A 23,441-nucleotide genomic window follows, 5' to 3' on the forward strand; every position below is an offset into this window, starting at 1 on the left:
CCCCTTCCTGTCTAAGAGAAACTATCAACCTTGTCTAGCTTCCTTACTGGTATGTCTTCCATGACACACAAGTTTCATCTGAAAGAATGGATCACTTCCAAGAAGACAAAATACTGCTTAGTGCCCTGGGGCTGATTCATGGGTTGAGGAAGTATGCTGATCCCACCTGCTGAAGCCTTAGGGTTACAAGAGCTCAGTGGGGTTATTTCCCCACCTGTGCCCATACTAGCAGAATCTCTGTTTGAGCAGGGTAGGGTCTTGCCAAGCTAGAAGACAGCTTGATTGGTCTTCATGCATGGACTGCTCTGCTAGAGAACAGGCTCTGGCTGGCTGGCTGAAGTTACACCCCAAAACAAAAGAGAATGTGCAGTTTTCCTGAGGCTGATGATATAAATTCCTCTTCCAAGTCTGTTTATCTGTTTATTGGGAGTCATTCTGGACTCACAGCTGTCCATGGAGGCGCAGGTCAATTCTGTGTCCAGGGCAGCTGTTTATCAGCTCCATCTGGTACGCAGGCTGAGATCCTACCTGCCCGCAGACTGTCTCGCCAGAGTGGTGCATGCTCTGGTTATCTCTCGCTTGGACTACTGCAATGCGCTCTATGTGGGGCTACCTTTGAAGGTGACCCGGAAACTACAACTAATCCAGAATGCGGCAGCTAGACTGGTGGCTGGGAGCAGCTGCCGAGACCATATAACACCGGTCTTGAAAGACCTACACTGGCTCCCAGTATGTTTCCGAACACAATTCAAAGTGTTGGTGCTGACCTTTAAAGCCCTAAACACCCTTGGTCCAGTATACCTGAAGGAGCGTCTCCACCTCCATCGTTCCGCCCGGACACTGAGGTCCAGGGCTGAGGGCCTTCTGGTGGTTCCCTCGCTGCAAGAAGCCAAGTTACAGGGAACCAGGCAGAGGGCCTTCTCGGTAGTGGCACCCGTCCTCTGGAACGCCCTCCCACCAGATGTCAAAGAGAAAAATAACTACCAAACTTTTAGAAGACATCTGAAGGCAGCCCTGTTTAGGGAAGCTTTTAATGTTTAATTGGTTTGCTTATTTGTTTAGTCGTGTCCGACTCTTCGTAACCCCATGGACCAGAGCACGCCAGGCACTCCTGTCTTCCACTGCCTCCCGCAGTTTGGTCAGACTCATGTTTGTGGCTTCAAGAACACTGTCCAACCATCTCGTCCTCTGTCGTCCCCTTCTCCTTGTGCCCTCCATCTTTCCCAACATCAGGGTCTTTTCCAGGGAGTCTTCTCTTCTCATGAGGTGGCCAAAGTATTGGAGCCTCAGCTTCACGATCTGTCCTTCGAGTGAGCACTCAGGGCTGATTTCCTTAAGAATGGATGCCTTAAGACCATATTTTGCGCTCTCCTCTTTCACCCTCATTAAAAGGTTCTTTAATTCCTCTTCACTTTCTGCCATCAAGGTTGTATCATCTGCATATCTGAGGTTGTTGATATTTCTTCTGGTGATCTTAATTCCGGTTTGGGATTCATCCAGCCCAGCCTTTCGCATGATGAATTCTGCATATAAGTTAAATAAGCAGGGAGACAATATACAGCCTTGCCGTACTCCTTTCCCAATTTTGAACCAATCAGTTGTTCCATATCCAGTTCTAACTGTAGCTTCTTGTCCCACATAAAGATTTCTGAGGAGACAGATGAGGTGATCAGGCACTCCCATTTCTTTAAGAACTTGCCATAGTTTGCTGTGGTCGACACAGTCAAAGGCTTTTGCATAGTCAATGAAGCAGAAGTAGATGTCTTCCTTTACTGTTTAATAGGTTATTGTGTTTTAGTGTTTTGTTGGAAGCTGCCCAGAATGGCTGGGGAAACCCAGCCAGATGGGTGGGGTATAAATAAACAACAACAACAACAACAACAACAATTATTATTATTATTATTATTATTATTATTATTATTATTATTATCATCATCTATCTAGGCAGGTTGAAATTATTTTTTCCCCTCCCCATTTCACAGCCAGAAACAGTAAATATGTGTACAGTACTACGGTTACACAATTCCAGTTGCAGAATTTAGCATTTCTGGACGCAGAATTCGGGAGGAATTTATTGACGGTGAAGCGACAGAAGCGCCGTATTGATTCTACGCAGCCAGTGGAAAGTTAGACACGACTTGATCGACTGCGAAGGGGAAGCAAATGAGCCTGACTCCCCCACGTGGGGCTGTAAATTCAGCATTAGATAGTCCATCCCCGTTGACGGATTCTTCTTCTTTTTCTATCCCAGCAGAGCGCGCCTCCCACCCGCGACCCAAATTGTGGGCGGGGCTAAGAACTTGGAAAGGCGTGATTGGCTCGGCGGAGGCTTTAAATGATTTGGAGGGCTGCAAGCTGCGGGGAGGTGGAGCTTTAGCGGAGCCTGTTGCTTGCGCGGGGCTGGCGAGCAGCGACGCAGAAAGCTGGAGGGAAATTGCCCTCATCGGTTGCTTCCCCCGTACGCCGCCGGTGCAGCAGCGCTTTCCGATTTTTAAAAAATAATTTTATTTTTTGTTAAACCTCCTTAATCCCTCTTAATCCGAACGCGCAGCGACCGTCCCCTCTGAAGTTCCCCGATGCCAACTTTCCCGCAGCTCGCTGCTCTTCTGCAGCAGCGCCAGCCCGGGACGGGCAGCTGAAGACCTGCAGCCGGCGGCTTTCGACCTCGGAGCCCCGCCGAGATGACCCCGAGCGGAGCGTGGCTCGTGTGCATCCTTGGCAGCCTGGTGGTCTCGCCCAGCGCGCCGCTGCAACTTCAGCAGGGCATGTGAGTGGAGCGGACGGGTCTTTATTTTTCCTTAGAAGGGGGTTGCTCAGAGTCCTTTTGCATCTTGTTCTGTGCGGGGCGGGAAACGGAGCGGGGGCGGGTCGCTTTGATCCCCGCACAAAGGGTGGAATGTCTTGGGATTCCCATTTTGCACACACCCCCGTCTCTAAAGCTGCTATCCTAACCCCATTCACCTGGGCGTATGCGCCTCTCAATTCAGCTGCGCTTATTCCTGAATTTAGGCATGGTTAGGATTGCAGCCTCAGAAGACTCTTTATTTAATCACGGAATTGTAGAGTTGCAAGGGTCATCTAGTCCAACCCCCTGCAATGCTGGAATTTCAACATGTGACCCTCCCCCCATCCAATTTGAAAGCACACCCGTCCCTGCCTAGCATTGCGAATGTATTAGCAGTTTTATTGGGAGAGCATCTGTTGTGCATGCAGAGGTTCCCAGGTTCAAGCCCCAGTGTCTCCCGGTAGGGCTGCCTGAACCTGAAACCCGTGAGAGCTGCTGTTCACCCGTGTAGACAATATTGAGCTAGATGGAGGTCCGTCTCAGTACAAGGCAGGAGGTTCCTGCGTTCCTGTGAATGAGGAAGGTTAATAAAAGGGTGCTGTTGTTAAAGTGAAACCGTCCCTATAGGAATCTGCTTCCTGCCAAGTTTGCCCATCCATTCTATTCCCGATATTGACACGTCTGATGGGCAATGGCTGTCCAAAGTCGCAGGCAGAGTTCTTGGGCAGAGCCGCCCCAGACATTCAAAGCACATCCAGCTACACATTTAAAGCACACACATTACAAACTGTAGTTTTTTAATGGTGCTGGGAATTGCAGTTCTTCCAGGGGAAGCTACAGTTCCCAGGATTCTTTGGGGGAAGTCATGTACTTCAAACGTGCATTGGATGCGCTTTAAGTTTACGGTGTGGCAGGTGTCGGGAACTGAACCAGGGACTTCCTGAATGCAAGACAGGGAGGTAAGCATTGAGGGGAGGTGATTTTTCAGGATTTAATAGACTAATCATGTGCGAGTTTATCTGCTGCATTCTGCTTTAGTAAATTAAGGCATCCTTGCTCTTTGGGAGCAAGGGAAGTTTTACTCCCTTTAGTCAATAAGCATTTTTCAGACAAAGGATCAGATTCAAGTAAGTTGTTGTGCTAGCAGAAACTAGTGCAATGGGACTTGAGCCCCTTTCCTCCCCCTGCATGATTTCACTGCCTCCCCCTGCTCTCCATTATCTCCAGATCTGCTTGGGAGGGTCAGTAGAAACCCTGGAATAGCAGGTTTGTGTAGAGGAGAGACAGCAGATTGTCCGGCAAGCAGGAATGCTTGCACTGATGGAGCAGTCGCCTTAGCGTGACACTGAATTCCTCCCAAAGTACTTAAGGCGGTATCTCACTCCAGTTCTAAATGGCCTCACTTTGTGGACTCTTGTTGGCTTCTGTGGAATTCACAGCTGCTCTGTGCATTGACAAAATGTCTACATGCATCTTGCGTCTGTGCTGACAAGAGTGTGGCCACTTATCCTTTGGTCATGGCTGAGAAAAGCATACTGTATAAGCATTTCCGTGTGGAGGTGTGGTGGAAAACCCTGCTAAGTTGTGGCTTCTAGCTCTTTGCATGTGTAACAGATTCACATTGTGCACTCCTTCCATGTGATTTGTTTTTGGCGTTTGCTGTGAGCGCGCACCAAAAACAAAGTGAATTCTTTTGTTAGACCCTTTGGGAACAGCCGTAGCTCAGTGGTAGAGCATCTCTGCTTTTCATGCAGAAGGTCCCAGGTTCAGTCGTTGGAATCTCCAGGTAAAGCTGGAAATGCCTCCTACCTGAAACCTTGGAGAGCCACTGCTCTCCTAAGCTACATGGACCAATACTCCCTCTTTCTAAAAGGCAGATTCCTGCATTGGGTTTCTTGAGTGATGGTGTATGTAGGAAGGAAGCCAGGGGAGAGAGGTGCTGAGCTTGCATCAAACGTGTTTACAGTTGCAACATTGCAAGCAATCTGCTTTTGCTTGTTTTTGCTTTCAAGTGATATGTAGCAAATTTATTTTTATTTCAGACAAGGAGCCTTCTAAATGCTACTTTGGGCAGGATGCATACATGGCATCCCATCATGGTTTAGTTATCCAACAGTATGCCTTTATTGCTATCCTTATAGTCACAGAGTCTAAGGTTCTGTGCAGACACGTCTATCCAGATCGCCAAACCACGGTTTAGGGTTGCAGGGGTTTGCATCCCTTCACTCCTCCCCTTTTCTGCACGAATTTCTTCCTCCCCATAGCTTACTTTAATTGCAGCTTCCCAGTGACATTAATCATTGTTTTGAGGCAAACCCTCTTCAAACCATGGTCAGTGCCGATACCAACAAAACTGCTTGAAGAAAACCATAGGAAGGGAAGAGGTAACTCATCATCAGTGTGCACAAACCCATAGCATGTCGCTGATCTTCTGGCTTTGGAGACAGGACACATTTCATCTTCTGTAATAAAATGATCGAATTGCTCTTAATGATAATTTCAGTATGTGCTTCATATATGCAGTGGTGATTTGAATTGGTCGTTGTGACAAGAGGTTAGAATCAGGAGGGCTGTAATTATGCTGCATTAATTAACTGGAGTCAAAGAGTGTGGCATTGTGCCTGCTGTGTGAAGTGCCTTGCCTGTTCTTGTGTGTTACCTAATGCTTGAGTGACACTGTCTGGTCTATACTGCAGCCTACAATCGGGGTCAGCCCCATGGCAAAAAGTTTAATTGGATTTCTTTTCTTGACAGCTGCTTTGTGCAATAGCTGCAGACTTCAGGTCTCCGGAGGTTATTGAACAGAGAAACGATTAGGGAGATGTGTAACTTTGCGGTGAGGGCGGGGGGGGGGGAGAAGGGAAGAGGGAGCAGGCTGCTGTCTGTACCTCTTGCAACCATCTTTAGGCAGAAATATTCTGGGGAGCAGAAAGGGCAGGTTCACAGTTTCACACTGCTTTTGTTGATATTAGAAGTCATAGATTGTCACTGCATCTTTAGCACCCCATGATAGTGCTCCTATTTTGGGACTGTGTCATTTTTTAATTTCCTTTTCCCCTGTGATCAATGTCTACAGCTTTCCATTGGGAGATGTATATTGGTTTTTGGTATTATTATTATTATTATTATTTACATGAGATAGCATAGTCCTCACCTGTGAACCTTATCCACCTTTGAAAATAAATTTGGGTAGAGGTCTTCTACTAATAAATCAGGACTCGTAATTAGGTCACAGATGAACCTAACATGGCTCTCACCAGGGCCATGTCCCATCTTTAATGGTTTTTTCCTGGTAACTTTCATTTTCTTAAGAGTAGTGAAAGGAGGGACAACAGCAGAAACTAGGGAGCACAAAGGGAGGGAAAGTGTACAATGGTACCTTGGTTCTCAAATGCCTTTGTACTCAAACAGCTTGGAACCCAAACACTGCAAACCTGGAGGTAAGTGTTCCGGTTTGTGAACCTTTTTCAGAAGCTGAACGTGCTGCATTTTGAGTGCCATGCTTCTGTTCTGAGCTTCCGTTTTGAGTGTTATTGCTGAGGTCTGTCTGTTTTTGCTATTTTGCATTTTTGTTTTTGCGGCTCTTTTTTGTTTTGTTTTTGTGACTGTGTGGAACCCAGTTCAGCTACTGACTGATTGACTGTGTGACTGCAGTACATTGTTTATTGCTTTCATTTTATGGATCAATGGTCTCGTTTGATAGTAAAATTCATGTTATATTGCTGTTTTAGGGGTTGTTTTTAAAAGTCTGGAACGGATTAATTTATTTTGCATTACTTTCTATGGGGAAGTGTGCCTCGGTTTTGGAACGCTTTGGTTTTGGAACAGACTTCTGGAACGGATTAAGTTTGAGAACCAAGGGGGAGAGGAGAAAAATGGGCATAGTAAACAGTAAACAACTTAAAGTGGTTCCTGTGCACGGTGCTGGGGTCAAAGATGGGTCACAGCGGTGGAAAAGATGGGGGGGTTGTTTTAGAGCAGGCTTCCTCAACCTCGGCCCTCCAGATGTTTTTGGCCTACAACTCCCATGATCCCTAGCTAGCAGCACCAGTGGTCAGGGATGCTGGGAATTGTAGTCTCAAAACATCTGGAGGGCCAAGGTCGAGGAAGCCTGTTTTTAGGGTATTTATGTGAGGCGCTTAACAAAGATTGATGACTCATGTGGTTACTGTTGCTACCAGTTTCGTATTCTGATTATTGGGTGATAATTGGTGTTAGCATGCGCCTAACACATTGAAGTTCACTTCAGGGTTGTTTTCTTCTGAGATAACTAAAACCTTTTTGGAGAGTCCCACTCCTGAGTGAGAACATATGAAATTAGTGTGGTAACATATATTTATTTAGTTTTCACCTTTCTCCTAATACTAAAGGCCAGGGCTATCACTTCCTAGTGTGAGGGCAGGGAAACCTCTGGCCTGGGGGGCAAATGCAGCCCTCAAGCCTCTCTCTGTGTTGCCCATGGGACTCTCCCCAGCCACAGCCCCTCAACATGCCTGCTTTGTACCAGCCTTGAGTGGTTTTGCCTGGCTGCAGTGGGTCCTTGAACTCAGATAGGGTCTCATTCTTTGCCTGGGGAAGGGCAGAGAGGTTGTATTTGGCCTGCGGAGACACCAGCCTTTTGTTTTAAGGTCAAAATCTCCATTTGTTGCTCTTCCCACTTTTGCCTCTGGACCCACTGGAATGTGGCCCCTGGGTGCTTGCCCCAAAGGGTGAGAGGCCCTCAGGCTGTAAAATAGTTTCCCGGCCCTCTCCTAGTCATGTCCTCTGGGAGGCAAACCTGGATGTGATGTTTTTCTACGATAAAGATGCTGAGAGGTGACGGCTTTGTATTTTAACGATTTTAAAGATTTTATGACACAATCTGAGGTAAATAGTGGCAGTTGCTTCCCGCGTTACTTGCTACATTAACCTTATTGCAACTATCTAAAGAGGTGGCGTGCTTTGGAGCAAAAGTGGCCTGGAATATTAAGACGGTCACGCATTTATCAGGGTTGCTATTATGAAGGGCTAGGGCTAGGGTGCTTTGTAAGTCTCAGTAAAAGAAAAAGGGTAAAGGGACCCCTGACCATTGGATCCAGTCGCGGACGACTCTGCGGTTGCGGCGCTCATCTCGCTTTATTGGCCGAGGGAGCTGGCGTACAGCTTCTGGATCATGTGGCCAGCATGACTAAGCCGCTTCTGGAGAACCAGAGCAGCACACGGAAACTCTGTTTACCTTCCCTCCAGAGTGGTACCTATTTATCTACTTGTACTTTCTGGCGTGCTTTCGAACTGCTAGGTTGGCAGAAGCAGGGACCAAGCAACGGGAGCTCACCCTGTCGTGGGGATTCGAACTGCCAACCTTCTGATCGGCAAGCCCTAGGTTCTGTGGTTTAGACCACAGCGCCACCCGCATCCTGTTGTTTATATGCACACAGCCAAAGTCTCAGTAAGAAGGTGCAAATGGGAGCTTCAGTTCACCAACTGGAAGGCTGCAGGATAGCCACACCTGGCTTAAATGCTCCCCACTTCCCATTGCTACATTAAGTTTAGAAAAAGTGCATGTTGATTGCATTCACACAATTAATGTCAGGATTAATTTATTGCCATGCAAACAGTAATAGGCAACAGCCTAACTTCTAAGACACATGGAGGGGGCAACAATGTGCTAAAAAAATTATCTGTATACAGTTGTCCCGAACACCTTGCAAGTCAAACATTTTGGCTCCCAAACGTTGCAAACCCGGTAGTGAGTGTTCTGGTTTGTGAATGTTTTTTGGAACCCGAATGTCCGACGTGGCTTCCAATTGGCTGCAGAAGCTTCCTGCAGCCAATTGGAAAATGTACCTTGGTTTCCGAACATTTTAGAAGTCGAATGGACTTCCGGAACAAATTCCATTTGACTTCCAAGGTACGACTATGTATATATATAGAGAGAGAGAGAGCGCTCCAGTAGAAGAAAATAATATTTCTACCAAGGAAAAGGAGTATGTTCCCAGCAGAGATGCTATTGATCAGTTTTTAAAAAACTTTCAACTTTGAGCGAACACTTTCACATGGCGTTATCTACTCAGGAAACCCCAACATGCTACAGAATATCAGGGAATGTTTTAGGTACATATCTGAGAGACTGCCTCCCTTCCCGTACACAATAATATTCCAGGTATTAAGATCGGCAGAGGGAGCCCTCTCCTAGTTCTACCGCCCTCAGAATGAGGGGTTGCCTCCTAGGCCTTGTTATGACTCCCATGAGATGACTGCAGCCAACTAGCTACCAGGCTAAATTTACGTTGCTAGTGTTGGTGTATGAAGCCTGATGCAGTTTGGGATGGGGTCACCTAAGAGATCATTTCACCCCCTTATATATCCCATTGATCACTACACTCTGCAGGAGAGGGGCTTGCACAGATGCCATCCCCCTCGGGGGTCCATTCCATGTGATGTAGGCCATCTACCCTTTGCCTTAGCACCTGTTTAGGGAAGTTTTTAATGTTTGATTCTATTTTTAATTCTGTTGGGAGCTGCCCAGAGTGGCTGGGGAAACCCAGCCAGATGGGCAGGGTATAAATAATAAATTGTTGTTATTATTATTATTATTAGTATTATTTATTGAAGACCTTTCTCTTCCAACAAGCCTTTTAAGTGGAGATTTTTGAAAAATCCCAACGTTTGTCTACTTTGGTTTAGAAATAGTATTCATATAGGTTTCATTGTGGATGTTTTTATTCTTGAATTGCTTCAGGCTGTTTCGTGGGAAGTGATTCATAATGAAACAAATAAATCTAGAACATACAGCTTGTACACTGAAAGGGAAGGCAGATGATGGTGGGCAAGATGTTGTTAAAGGAGGCTTGCCCTCTCCTTCTGATTTCCTCATTGAAGAATCCCTGATGAACTTTGGAGGAACTCCAGGGTTTCCTGGAACACATTAGATAGATGATCCCGTCAACTGACGTCAGTGAGTGCATTCATTTGAGTTAGTCCAAGGCTCTCACAAATGCTGCATGTAAGATACTGGTTTTTGTATTTTCAAATAAAGAGTGCATCAGCTCTGTTCAGTAGCCTAATCTTCTCTCTGTTTCCTATATAAGCTTTGCTTAAGTATGGTAACCTTAGAGTGATTTATTTATTTTTCTGGTAGACTCCACTGTTCTGAAATCTAATTGCATCCCCTGTTCATTGTTTATATGCACACAGCCAAATTTATCGTGCATTAACTGCATAGAGCCATTGAAGGTAGGTGGTGGCATATATAACATTGAACTATGTGCTGGTTAAATACATTGATTGATCAGTGTTCAAGTGAAGATGCCCTGGCGCCAGGAAGACGCCAACTTCTTCACCATTTCGAGGTGCATGACTGGGGATTCTTGGATCTCGACTGTTTTCACAGAATAGCACCACATCCTATAGATTTCTATCCATTATATTTTATCTGTACAATTGGAATGAATTTTCAGGAACCAAAAAGTTGTATCAAAATATGACTTTCGAGCCGTCTGGCCCCAAAATGGCAACTAGACATTCAGCTTTCATAACTGTAACCCTGGTTTAAGGAGCCATTTGGCACCTAGATTATATCTCTGAATTTCGAACGCTATTGATGTAGTTTAGGTAGTATAGTTTCATGGCCAGAGTATATTTTGAGTGGAATCGGATAGCTGCGAATACCTAAGAGCTGTCCTGAGTCAGACAAAAGCTTATGTAGTCCTGCATCGTGTTACCCGCAGTGACCAACCAAATGCCTAGTGGCAACCTACAGGCAGGGCATGAGTCCTATAGTCCTTGGCTCCTTTGGCAGTATATAAATTCAATTTAATTAAAAAATTCAGTTCAACAGGAACCCTTTCCTGCTCTTCCTCAATGATTGATACAGAGGTATGGTGCCTCCAATGCTGGAGGTACTAGATCGCCATTATGCTCACTCTATGTGGGGCTGCCCTAGAGACTCACCCAGAAACTCCAGCGAGTGCAGAATGCTGCGGCAAAACTCCTTACGGGGTCCTTGCTGCGGGATCACATTCACCCCGTGCTATACCAGCTGTCCTGGCTCCCAGTGGAGTACAGGATCAGGTTCAAGATGCTGGTTTTAACCTTTAAAGCCTTATACAGCCTAGGACCTACGGGACCGCCTCTCCTGGTATGTCCCACGGAGGACCTTATGGTCTTCAAACAAAAACACCTTGGAGGTCTCGGGCCATAGAGAGGTTAGGCTGGCCTCGAACAGAGCCAGGCTTTTTCGGCCGTGGTCCCGATCTGGTGGAACGCTCTGTCACAAGAGACTAGGGCCCTGTGGGACTTGACATCTGTTCCACCAGGCCTTTGGCCAAGGCACAGTCTGACCCCCTCCTTCGGTAATCCTCACAGAACTCTAGCCCAATGGTTGCCATTAATTTGATTTTGAATTGATTTTAGAATGCATTTCAATTAATTGATTTTATGTAAACTGTATTACTTTTATTGTTGTTAGACGCTCTGAGCCCGGCTTTGCCTGGGGAGGGCAGTATATAAATAAAATATTATTATTATTATGCCTAGCAGCCATTTGTCTTATGTCAGGTCTGTTTCTAGGGCTTTGTTACCATGTGTAAGGAAGTACAGCAGTCAGTAAACCAGAAAGGGGAGACCTTTGGTCCTCTCAGACGGAGGACCAGCTGATGGGCCAGCACTGATGAGAGTTGTAATTCAATAATCATAGAATTGTAGAATTGGGAGGGATCACAATGGTCATCTAGTCCATGCCTCTGCAATGCAGGAATCTTTTCCCAACATGGGGCTCAAACCCAAGACCCTGAGATTAAGTCTCATGCTCTGCCGACTGAGCTATTGAGAGTCACAGGGTTTCCCCTGCAGTAAATTCACATCTGTCTTCTGCTTCTCCAGAATTGGAGAAGCAATTGTGGTTTTACAGAAGTGACAATTATGCAGCAAGCTTTTAAATGCATGCTTCTAAAACGTTTTCACCAGCGAGGTCGAAATTAATCTCCTTGGTATGTATAGACAAACCTAAAGCCTGCTACATCTCCAGTTGTTTCTTTTACTGGAGATTATAGCATGTGTTAATATATATACATAGTCACTGTGAGGGGTTTTTGTGTTTTGCTTGCTCTTGCCAGAGATAAGTCTCCGCAATCAATTGCGGGAAAATTGTACAGATGAGAACAGATCGGCCTGAAAGAACAATTGAGATTCCAGAAGCTTTCTGATTCCTAGGGACAGTTTGAGATTTAAGAAGCTGGTGAAAATGATGCTTCGATCGGGGAAGAGAACCTTTGGGCACAGACGAATATGCTCCCCCAGGTGCATCCCAGCCTAGGTTAACTCACTGTGTCCTTCTGCCAAGCACCAAGGATGATTTTACTGCACTTTATTGTTGGCCTGTTGTAAAATGATCATATGTACCCATCCAAGAAAGAGGAAAAGATAGATGACAATATGATGTACAGTACAGAGCATATTAGCACATGCCGATGCACAGTGGCGGTCAAAATCTAAAATTCGGTTGCATCAGACTTCGCTTCCACTTGCACAAGGAGCTTTCTGCAGTCTCCTCCCCTCTGTGGCCCCTGATATTGGCTTGGGGTGCTTGTGTCAGGAGAACCCCACAGAATAGCACGCAAGGGGAAGAGAGGTGGGGTCATTTAATCTAGGAAGCTGAAATCCCTGTACAAATGGAACGACTGGAAGAACGCAACACTGAATTCAGAGTGCCCTGAATTATTGCAAAACATCAGAAATCTAGCTTGTAGGAATTGCAGGTTACAGTGGTACCTCGGGTTACATATGCTTCAGGTTACATATGCTTTAGGTTACAGACTCTGCTAACCCAGAAATAGTACCTTGGGTTAAGAACTTTGCTTCAGGATGAGAACAAAAATTGTGGTCTGGTTGCGCGGTGGCAGCAGGAGGCCCCATTAGCTAAAGTGGTGCTTCAGGTTAAGAACGGACCTCCGGAACGAATTAAGTACTTAACCCGAGGTACCACTGTATTAACCTTGATTTGTGAAATTGTGCTCCCAAATTTTAGATCCATTTGCACATGTGCTTATGTCACATGATGGCTTGTCAGTTAATGACTTGAAGCAGAATGTGTGAACATCATCCATGGAAATGGATTGTTACTGTTACTTAACCTTGTTGGGGAAGGGTCCATAGCTCAGGGGTAGAGCAGAGGCTTTGCATTCAGAAGGTCCCTGGTTCAACCCTCAGCTCCTCCATGTAAGCAGGGAGTGTCTCCTGTCTGAAATACTGGACAGCTGCTGCCAGTCAGCCAAGAGCTAAATGTACCAATAATAATAATAATAATAATAATAATAATAATAATAATAATAATGGCCCTTGGCGCTGGACCTCAGCATCCGGACAGAATGATGGGGGTGGAGACGCTCCTTCAAAAGATGCTCCATGTTATAGACTGGTTATCTGCCAGTATGATCCTCAAACAATGTACAGTAACAACCGAGGCATTGGGAAAGTGTTCTGCCAGTGACCTTCGGCTGTTTCACACATGCAAGTCATCACAAATTGAGAACCAAAACACAGCCATGCCTCGAAATTCACACTGATTTATTTATTATGATGCAGTTCTCCAACCAACCAGTATCTACAAAAATGCATATATTAGGGACAAGTGTGCATAAGTATGATTATATTAGTGAGTACAACGTACAAAACTGTATTGGGGAAATCTTTTGCAAAAATGTGTACATCGGTCAAAACCATATACAAAAAAAATGCGTTTGTTAGGAGAAATTCACTCTAAAATGCTGGTGAATTTTTGTGAGGATTTTGCAGTGTTCCTGTTTGCAGCTTGCTGCAGAAATGTGGAGAACTGAATTTAAGCTTTAAAAATGAGGCAATGAGAGAACTGAAACTGACACATCCTTCTAAGCTCCTGGCGCTGTTGTTGTTTTATATTACATTTATATCCTGCCCTTCCTCTCAAAGGAGCCTAATAGTTAAACAATTGGGAGTCAGAAACCCTTTCTGATCTACTGCAAATCACCCAGAGATCTGCCATTAGATCCTGCCCTACCATTTCCTCCCCTTCTCTGTCCTTGATGGCTGGGAATCTCTATTCCCCTGCTTTTGGCGGGGGCAGGGATGTCATGTTAGAGCTGGGGGGAGAAGCAGAGGAACCACTTCATTGTATGAACTGAAGGAGAAAGGGAGAGAGAGAGAGAGAGCTATTAGCTGGTTGTAAAAAAATAAATATATATTTTGGGTTGCAGGGACTCTGTGAACTTTGTACAATAATGATGCGTTTTCTGCCAGCTTTGAAGAATCCGCTTACTTCCACTCACACAGTGCTTGCTTATTTTGTAATAGATATATTACAAAGACATCTTAAATATTCAGACCTGTGCTTCCTCATCCAAGAAAATAAAACCCTATAGCATTGCCCCTGGAACGTCTCACTGCTTGGGGGGGTGGGGTTGCTGTAATGTGGGAAATCAAGTGTATCTTGACTTCACAGAGATCAATAGTGTTCAGACAGCAGACGCTTCAGTTGACCTGATACAAGCTGGGACACCTTCCGTTTAGTGGGGGCGTGAAAAGACTCTTCTGCTGAATTTAGATGCTTACTATAGTGTGTTTAGCACCTACTGAGCAGCTGCCCACTAAACAGTTTGATCATTTTTCAGTTAATGCAAATTCATAGCACAATCTAAACTTCTCATCCTATACTGGTTATATTTGAGCAGGCATGTCACCCGAGGGCATTCATCTTCCTGCTTTTTAAATCCACTCGATTCATGTTTCTGGATTCTGGTTGGGGGAAATGGTGACTAGATGGCATATTGATGATTAGCCTCCAGTTTCCAGACTCCCTTCCTTTTTAGGGAACATGTTTCTGGATAGCTGGCCTAGTGTAGTGGTTAAAGGACTCAGTTTCTGGTTGACTGCTTCTTTGCCATCCTTATTAGGAGGACTTAGACGAGCCCCACCACATCAGCCCTGTCCTGTCCCCACCTGCCACCTGCCACTTGCAATACAAGGATAATCAAGTTTGTAATTCAGGTTAGGAAGGGCTACAGTGCTGCTGTATGGGAAGTGCAAACTTCCTAAAGCACTATATATAAGTACCTAGTACTTAGCAAACAGACCCTTCTTCTGAGAAGCCCTTTCATGGCTGGCATTGCAGAGGATTAGGTTCATTGTTGCCTGCATTGGAGCCCAGAATACATCAAACCATACTCTGTGTTTGCACTTTGTAAGAAACCTTTGGACAAAACTGTATCTTAGAAATGATTTCTCTCTCTCAATAGCACAACACACTTCCTTCTGCACAGCAGCCAAATCAGGCTCATTTGCCAGGTGGGAAACAGTGGGATTATATAAACTCAGAAGCTTCTACGCTGATCAAAAACCCCTTACAGCTCCAGAAATAAATTTTAAGTTGGGAGATAAACCATGTGGTTGGCTAGAGATACACCAGATTATGCATTTTCTAAACCAGCCAAATATAAGGACTCAAGCATTATGCAGTTGAATTAGTTTTGAGCAACTACTCAACCAACCCACTAGGAAAGGGAAACATCCCCCAACTAGTTAAAATCCTCACACAATTGGATAAAATTAAGACTGAAATGGGGGAAAGGTTTTGGAGACTAGAGGAACAAGTGTAGGAAGAAATTTGGAATCAGCTAACATTTGGATCCCTCCAAGAAACTCAAGAAAATGTTTTAAAGATAGCACAACGCTGGTACATGTGCCCAGCCAGGATATATAGAATTAATCATAATTTGTTGCTGGGAACTCAGTTTACCTGGCTCTCTGTGTGGTGGTTTTGCCCAAAACTTACTCCCTTTTGGGAAAAAGTTTTGCAAGCAATTATTCAAGTGATGGGACTATTGCTACAACCAGACCCAAAATTAGCCCTATTGCCTCATTTTACTTAAGAACATCACCAATAAAGACCCCAACCTCCATTAACTTCAGCTAGGTTAATGACTGCAAGGCATGGGAAAACTTTAAACACAAATCTTTTTGAAGCCTGGATTTCACAAGTATGGGACATCGTGCTTATGGACAAATTAACCATTTCACAAAAGGAATATTGATTGGAGTGGGGGGAGACTCACACCTTTTATAGGACATGATGTCCTTTTATTGACTTCGTTAAGACAATCGAACATGGTTTTCACCCTCCATTGACTCATGGAACCTTATGGAGAGACGCTTTTGGAGAGATTGCCTTTCCTGGAACGTCTAAAACTACAACTGTCAGACGCTATTTTTCTTTTCTGTACAACTACTAAGCTATGTTTTCCTTGTGTGGACATGTTACATTACTTGAAATTAAAAATCAATGAAGGAAGAAAGAAATGATTTTTCTCCTATTGCTTGTCAGGCTTTCAAGGAATCATAGAACCGTACAGTTGGACACCAAGGGCAATCTAGTCCCCATGCAATCCAGATGCATTCAAGACAGGTGGTCATCCAAACTTTGCTTACCAGGTTTCTTCAGAATACAGCTTGGAAATTACTGCTCTGCAGTATATAGTCTAAAGCAGGGATGGGGAACCAGGAGTCCCCAAGATGATGCTGGAATCTCTCATCAACCCCAGTCAGCATGAGCAATGGCAGGAATGATGGAAACATTAATCCAACATCTGATTCCCCACCCCTCATCTAAGTTTGAAGCAGGCCCCATTGGAAGGGACGACAGTTGTCCCAGTGGGAGCCCTTAAGTTCTTATTGACTGTGTTTGGGAGCCCATGAGAACATACCTCTCACGTACAGTTTGTGCAGTGCAATGGGTTCTGTTCCTCATTTTGTTGACACACACGTTAATGGAGCCCATTGGGACCTTCGGCATCTCCAGAGTGGAGAGATGCAGAAGCTCTATTCTGGACACTATAGAAATATGTGGAAGAGCTGAGGCGTTTGAACTTCCAACTCCCCTTGGATTCAATTTGCAGTTGAAGCTGCAAGAATAACAGAGAACTCCAAATTGTTGATGGTGTGTGTGTGGGGGGGGGAGTGCCTTCTCTCCAGCGAGACCGTTCAGCTTTCCTCCCTACTACCACTGTGGAAGGGGCATAGCACAAGAACAGAGCACATACTTTGCATGCAGAGAATCCCAGGTTCAGTTCCTGGTACTTAGCCTTTTGTGTGTGTGTTATTTTATCTAAAAGTATTTTGAAACAGCTTGAAAATCTCTGTGGTAAGTGTTCAGAGTGGTTCATATGTATGGTCTGTTGTTGTTGTTGTTGTTTAGTCGTGTCTGACTCTTCGTGACCCCATGGACCAGTGCACACCAGGCACTTCTGTCTTCCACTGCCTCCCGCAGTTTGGTCAAACTCATGCTGGTAGCTTCGAGAACACTGTCCGACCATCTCGTCCTCTGTCGTCCCCTTCTTGTGCCCTCCATCTTTCCCAACATCAGGGTCTTTTCCAGGGAGTCTTCTCTTCTCATGAGTTGCCAGAGTATTGGAGCCTCAGCTTCAGGATCTGTCCTTCCAGTGAGCACTCAGGGCTGATTTTCTTCAGAATGGATAGGTTTGATCTTCTTGCAGTCCATGGGACTCTCAAGAGTCTCCTCCAGCACCATAATTCAAAAGCATCAATTCTTCGGTGATCAGCCTTCTTTATGTTCCAGCTCTCACTTCCATACATCACGACTGGGAAAACCATAGCTTTTACTATACGGACCTTTGTTGGCAAGGTGATGTCTACATCCCTGTAAAATAAGAACATTATTATTCCCCATACTGCAGATGGAGAAACTTAAGGCTGATAAAGGGTGGCTTGCCTAAGGCCCCCTAATGAGATCATCACTGGGGTGACATTTGAACAGAGAACTTCCAGTGATAAGGGACTTCCGAGAGATACGTTTGAGCAGGAGCCACTCTGCAGTGTGTTGGGGAAAGTGAACTCAATAGACAAGGGATGGGAACCTGTGGCTCTCCAGATTATTATTATTATATTACTTTTATATTACCCTTTATCCATAGACCTCGGGGGGCGGGTGTCACAAGATAAAATTACAATTAAAAAATCACAAAATACATAATAAAAATAAGAACAAAAACAAACCAATAATTCCCCTCCCACAACACATTTAAAAGATGTTGCTGGGCTATGGCTCCCATAATCCTTGAGCATTGTCAGTGCTGCTTGGGGATGCTGAGAATTGAGGTCCAACAGTATTTGGGGGACTATAGGTTTTCCATCTCAGGTCTGTACAACCATCTGCTAATTATTCATAGCTGAGCAATTAAGCAGTTGAAGATCAAGTTATGTGTGAATCAGCCGGTGAAGAGGCTTGGTCTAAAATTACGTGCTGTTTACAACATAAAGTAGATAGGAAGGTGTTGGTGACTCATATCTGGGTAATCAAATTAAGAATTGGGAGCGTTTGACAGAGTTATCTGGCGTTGTGTGTCCACAGTGCATGCTCTTGATTTATTTTCTTCTCCCAAAATTGCAGGCCAAATGTCTGTTCCGAGCAAGAGTTGGCCATGGTGGGGCATCGCCAGCCATGTGTTCAAGCCTTTACCCGTTTGGTGAAGATGTGGAAGCAGGACTGTGCAGGACAGAGATGGTGCATGGCCTATGAGAGAAGGTAACGCACGGTCCTGTGTTTTTAAAGCATGGTTTGATCAGTGAAGCAGTTTTCATCATTGTAAGCAAGCGGGGCATACCCAGGATCACCTACCACACATTAGTTAAGTGTTAAGAGATGCTGGGGGATGCGGGTGGTGCTGTGGGTAAAACCTCAGCGCCTAGGACTTGCCGATCGTCAGGTCGGCGGTTCGAATCCCCGCGGCGGGGTGGGCTCCCGTTGCTCGGTCCCAGCGCCTGCCAACCTAGCAGTTCGAAAGCACCCTCGGGTGCAAGTAGATAAATAGGGACCGCTTACTAGCGGGAAGGTAAACGGCGTTTCCGTGTGCTGCGCTGGCTTGCCAGATGCAGCTTGTCACGCTGGCCACGTGACCCGGAAGTGTCTGCGGACAGCGCTGGCTCCCGGCCTCTTGAGTGAGATGGGCGCACAACCCTAGAGTCTGGCAAGACTGGCCCGAACGGGCAGGGGTACCTTTACCTTTACCTTTACCTTTAAGAGATGCTGAGTGCACATCTTTGCTTTACTCTGTTAGGAAAACATTTTTTAAGAAACAGAGAAAAGTTCCTGGAAGCTTTAAAGAGGGTTCCAGAATTTTTCTTTAGTGTGTAAGAGTGGCACTCTAGGCTTGATTGGTGTCAGCTGGAGGTGCAAATAAAGGGAGGTTGTTGCAGGCTGCAGTTTCCGCATGAGGAAAGTACACACACACACACACACACACACACACACACTGTCAGCACGCACGCTGATAACAAGTTTGGAAGTAAGACAATGTGTGCTGCTGATATTGTGAGTTTTGCTGTGTCAGGATTAATTACTGGGCTGAGATTATGCCATGCTGGAGAGAGAAAGAAGGAATGTAAATAGCTTGTATATAATAGTAACAGAAATGCTTGTGCAACCAGTCAAGCCATAAAGAAGCTCTTGATTGTGAATTTGAGGATGACTTCTGTTCTTGTCCCCTGCCTCCGGGGAAAAGTCTGCTACAAACAGTAAGAAGTGGTTTTACCAAGGTGCCACTACACAAGCAGAAAAGCGCAGCAGAAGCGCGGTGGCGGTAACCTCTAATATACTCACTAAATATTTTTTTGCCCCTTCCTGTTTCTGCAATATGTGGGTCCCATGGCAGATGCGTGGAGGATAAATCAGGTGAGTTCAATGTCAACAGCATTCCCCAAAGAAAGGAAGTTTGAAAACCACTGCTATGCAATAACTGATAATGTGTCTCAAAATAGAGATGCTGTTTTCTTCCTTGCGTGCTGGATGCAGACCATAGCTGTTGCCTGAACAAAGTAGGGCAATGTTTTGTCTTAGCGCTATCTTACACTGTGCTTTTACTATGATTATTTTTTAAAGGACAAGCTATTATACCATTTATAAGCAAGTGTACAGCATGGAACATCACACTGTCTTTAAGTGCTGCCCTGGCTGGAGCCAGAAGAAAGATGATGAAACTGGGTGCCTTCACTGTAAGTTGTGATTGTAGAATACCATGAGTTGCTTAACTCATTATTCTTTAAAGATGCTTCTTGATTGATTTTCTTTTTTTAAAAAAAAGCAGGAACACAAGAAGCTCCTTTATACTTGATGGGGTTACACTTCCTCTGAAGAAGTGGCTATGCAGTTTGGAGCTCCTACTGGATCCTTGGCTCTTGCTTGAGACTCAAGTGGTCTTCGTAGCATTGAGTGCCTTCCATCAGCTTCAGCTGATGGCCCAGTTATGCCCCTATCTGAACAAGGATAACCTAACTTCTGTTGCCCATGCTCTGGTAACCTCTAGGTTCTGCAACACGTTATACATGGGGCTGCCTCTGAAGATGGTTTGGAAAGTTCAGCGGGTGCAAAATTTGGTGGCCAGGCTGCTCACTGGGGCCAAGACAGTTTGAGCATATAACGCCAATTCTGGCCTGGCTCTGCGCTGGCTGTCAGTTAATTTCCGGGCCCAATTCAAAGTGTTGGTTTTGACCTATAAAGCCTTAAATGGCTCAGGACCTCCATACCTCAAGGACCACCTCTCCCCATATGAATTGACCCGAACCCTGCAATTATCGTCTCAAGGCCCTTCTTTGTGTGCCTCTTCCAGGAGAGGTCCGGAGACGAGCCATTTCTTTAGTGGCTTCTTGCTTACGGAATGCTCTCCCCAGAGAGACTCACCTGGCGCCTTTGTTTACTATCTTTTGGCACCAGGCAAAAACATTCCTCTTCTTTCAGGCCTTTGGATAATTAGCCAATTTATGGCCTTTTAAACTTGGTACGTGTGGGGTTATTTTCCTTTGTTTTTTGTTTTAACTATGTTATGTGTTTTTGTGTTTTTATACTGTAAACTGCCCTGTGATTCTAGGATGAAGGGTGGCATAGAAATTTAATAAACAAAATAAGTGAATAAATACTGAGTCTGACCATTGATCCATCTCGTTTGCTCCATGTAGCTTGGTAGTGTCTCTGCTGCTTGGCAGCAGGATTCCAGGGTTTTAGAGGGGACATTCGCAGCTCTGAAGATTGGCACCTTTATGCAAAGCATAAAGCACTGAGCTTTTGCATTTAATTAAAACAACAGCAGCGTAGGACAGTCCCAAGCATGAAATCTGCAACTCTGTTTGGATGCAGGTGTATTGTGCACACACATGTTAGGAAAACGCAGCTGCCAGTTGCTGAACATGCATTTATATTCCCCCCCCCATAATATTTTTTATTGGTTTTCATTTGCACACTCCACGTACACATATTGTATTACATTTCACATTTACACCTGCTCCCCAGAGCTGACTTCCCTCCTTCCCTCTTCTGGCCTTTTATATCGCATCTAACTTTTTTGCATTGTCTTCATCCGTTTTGTATATTATTGTTCTTCTTTCATATTTGTCCATAGTGTCTATAGTCAAATAAATTCACTTGTATATACAATTCTTATTGTCTGTCTATATTCATTTACAACTACCATTGGTTACATTAATCATTTGTACATTTTACTTTTTGTTATTTTCTTTATCCAGAAATTTTCTTTGTATTTCACATTATGAGGCTTATTTCAGTTCTACTGGTTTCACTATTTCACCTTATCCTTCCTATGTATGACATAAACTTTTCCCATTCTTTTTGAAATGTTTCATCGCCCTGTTGTCTGAACATGCATTTATAGTTTGTTGCCTTGTTATGTGCGCAAAAGCCCTCAGGGTTATTTTATTAATAATGCTTCCCTTCCCTTCCTGGAGGGAGGACTTGGGCACATTCGCTTTCAAGCAACAGTTGTAGTATTCACTGTATGAGAAGCTCATGCATGCTGCATATAACTGTTGCTGCCTTGTCTCTCCCCTTTTCCTCCAGCATTGTGCTCTGTGGGCACTTGCTTCAATGGTGGGAAATGCTCTGGTGGGATATGCCAGTGTCCAGCAGGATTTCAGGGATCCCGCTGCCAGTATGGTGAGTCAGAAGTTTCATATTTTTCTGGGGAAGTTCTAGCCATGTGGTGATCTAAGCTTTGTTACATCCGGTTTCTTTAATGTGGCATGGCAATTAAAGCCCACTGCGGAAGGATACGACTGCACGGCCTTAACACATTTTGAGTAGCATCTTATAGCATTAAGCTGCAAGTTGGAAAGTCAGAGAATTCTGCCAGAAACAGAAGCAGATTGTGATTTTTGTCTCATGTCTGGAACGACCCAGCAAATACAACCAGAATTGCTCACCACATACCGTATTTTTCGCTCTATAGGACACACCAGACCACAAGACACACCTAGTTTTTGGAGGAGGAAAACAAGAAAAAATATATTCTGAATCTCAGAAGCCAGAACAGCAAGAGGGATCGCTGCGCAGTGAAAGCAGCAATCCCTCTTGCTGTTCTGGCTTCTGTGATAGCTGCGCAGCCTGCATTCGCTCCATACATTTCCCCTTACTTTTTAGAAGGGAAAAAGTGAGTCTTATAGAGCAAAAAATACGGTACTTGTTTTCTAAAGCCCACAACTGATACGTAATTATTATTATTTAAATCTTTTTACATTGTTTTGATATTTCCTTTCCATGGGAGTAGATGGTGCGCAGATAACTGCATTGTTAGTTATGTTAAATTTGTAACTTAGGCAAATAAGCACTTAATTTATGTTAAATAGTGGATAAAGAGAGAAATGTAGCATTTCATGAAAACTGAGGCCAGAATGGAAATCGCTTTCACCTTGCATTCCTGACTGCGAGCTGAGATTGCTTATGATAAGCAACCTGGAAGTTGCCTGATATTGGCAAAGCTCTCTGTATCTTTATAATGGGCGGATTCAAGCATTCAGATTGGTGGTTGTGTGCCTAGCTGCCTCTTGAAGGTAACAATTCACACAGTTGGTATTCCTTTTAAAAACAAATTATTTATAATTTTCATTGTATGAAAAGCAAAAAACTCTTAAAAATCAAATTATTTCATATATCATATATTGACTCCCCTCCCTCTCTTTCTGCGGTTCCTTATGTTTATATTATTTTTACTGCATTTCCAAATTAAACCATCCAGTTGGTAATCCCAGGCAATATCTGCTGCGGTGTGATGATGTGATTTTGCAAAAGCCGTTCAGTGTGTTTGTGTACCACACTTGGCTCTGTCTTATTGGATTATGGATTACGAATATTGGGAGAAAGAAGGGAAGGGATGTGTCTAGTACAGGGGGCTGGGAATCTCGTGTCCTCCAGATGTTGGACACCAACTCTCATCATCCTTACCCATTGGCCATGCTGGCTTGAGCTAATGGGGTTTGGAGCCCAACAAACTCTGGTGGGGAGATCATTGGCTGTCTGAACTCGTCTGAAGTCTTGAACAGGAATCAAAACTTGAATACAGGTGCTGTGATGAGAGTGGGTTGAGGTCATGCGTATGTTGCTGTGGGCACACAAAACATGAGTGCTCATTCCAAGTAACTTTTCCACTAGTGCAGCTTAATGACATTGATGCACTTCTGGCATTGGTATGACTTTCATGTGACCCAGAAGCTAAACCATATCAGGTATAACAAGGAATAACTCTACCACTGCAACCAGAGTCTTTATAGATGCAATGCTTTGCGCAATGGAGAATGCAGATCATTGTGTTGTGGGCCCACCAATGGAATTGTGTTTCCGTTGACATCT

The 23,441-nt window shown here is 44.6% G+C and overlaps 1 protein-coding gene across 12 annotated transcripts in view; it reads left to right on the plus strand.

Annotated features, from left to right (window-relative positions):
* Nucleotides 1-2,408: 2,408 nt before the first annotated feature.
* Nucleotides 2,409-23,441, plus strand: part of LOC128414741 (multiple epidermal growth factor-like domains protein 6) — a 211,322-nt gene continuing 190,289 nt past the window's right edge. For 11 of the 12 annotated variants that reach the window (XR_008330721.1, XM_053390456.1, XM_053390461.1 and 8 more), the window contains exons 1-4: nucleotides 2,409-2,767; nucleotides 18,201-18,335; nucleotides 19,689-19,801; nucleotides 21,657-21,752. Coding sequence is in view for 10 of the 12 variants with exons in the window: in XM_053390456.1 (XP_053246431.1) it covers nucleotides 2,682-2,767; nucleotides 18,201-18,335; nucleotides 19,689-19,801; nucleotides 21,657-21,752 (430 nt within the window). In the remaining 2 variants the exon portion in view is untranslated. The remainder of the gene's footprint in view (nucleotides 2,768-18,200; nucleotides 18,336-19,688; nucleotides 19,802-21,656; nucleotides 21,753-23,441) is intronic. The other variant, XM_053390465.1, reaches the window with a different exon arrangement.

This window comes from Podarcis raffonei, chromosome 5, assembly GCF_027172205.1.
Source record: "Podarcis raffonei isolate rPodRaf1 chromosome 5, rPodRaf1.pri, whole genome shotgun sequence".
NCBI lineage: Eukaryota > Metazoa > Chordata > Lepidosauria > Squamata > Lacertidae > Podarcis > Podarcis raffonei.